This window comes from Wasmannia auropunctata, unplaced genomic scaffold (assembly GCF_000956235.1).
Source record: "Wasmannia auropunctata unplaced genomic scaffold, wasmannia.A_1.0 LD336116.1, whole genome shotgun sequence".
NCBI lineage: Eukaryota > Metazoa > Arthropoda > Insecta > Hymenoptera > Formicidae > Wasmannia > Wasmannia auropunctata.
This window is the reverse complement of record NW_012026774.1, coordinates 4,728,763-4,729,510: the sequence shown is the minus strand read 5'-3', so window position 1 is coordinate 4,729,510 and position 748 is coordinate 4,728,763. Positions and strand designations below refer to the sequence as shown.

At 47.1% G+C, this 748-nt stretch overlaps 1 protein-coding gene across 1 annotated transcript in view; it reads right to left on the bottom strand.

Annotated features, from left to right (window-relative positions):
* Positions 1 to 400: 400 nt before the first annotated feature.
* LOC105448670 (mucin-7-like) overlaps positions 401 to 748 on the bottom strand; it is a 1,127-nt gene continuing 779 nt past the window's right edge. Inside the window, exon 2 of the mRNA XM_011687376.1 lies at positions 401 to 553. Within this exon, the coding sequence (XP_011685678.1) occupies positions 401 to 553 (153 nt within the window). The remainder of the gene's footprint in view (positions 554 to 748) is intronic.

The following is a 748-nucleotide window of genomic DNA, read 5'->3' as shown; positions in this document are numbered from 1 at the left end:
AATAATTAACCATTAACACTATAACCTGCAACGCCGCCAAGATACTCTCTCTTTCACTCTCTTCGCACGCTATACCCTACGAACCCTAACTCGCCTGCCTACGCATGTGCTCACGCTTGGGACCTCCGCTTCCGGTATACCTTTTTTTTATAATAAAAAGTATTCTCTTTTCATTTCACTCTCTCCCACACTCACTCCTTCATTCTCTCTCCTTCGCTCTCTCCCTTTCATACCCACATTCATCCACTTATCCGTTCCGTTTCCATATCCTCTCCTACCTTTCTCCCTCACCCTTTCCTTCCCTCTTCTACTTCCCTCATCCAGCTTTCTCCCTCACCCTCTTCTCCCCACACTCCTGCATGTTACCTGCCAACATTCATTCCCCCCTTCGCTCCAACTTCTACATCTCTTCCACACATGCTCCCGTATGTCTCCATCTCGCCTCCACATAATCTGCACATTCTCTTCTAGTCATTTTTCCAATATCTAACAGTGTGCGAAAAGAACAAAGCGAACGACGAGCGAGGATCGCGAGGATTGGAGTTGTAGCGGACTTAATAAATCAGGCTTTTAATTTAATCACACGTGTAATTCTTTGTAATGACGAAGGACAAGGCCGTACAGCGAGAGCGCTAGTCGCGGGGCGAAATTCTACTGAATGTGACGGTGCGAATTCTCGACGACTATTTTTCGACTGACTTTTGACTCCGCCCGCTCTCCCTTTTATTGCCTTCGGTGGTCTCGAATG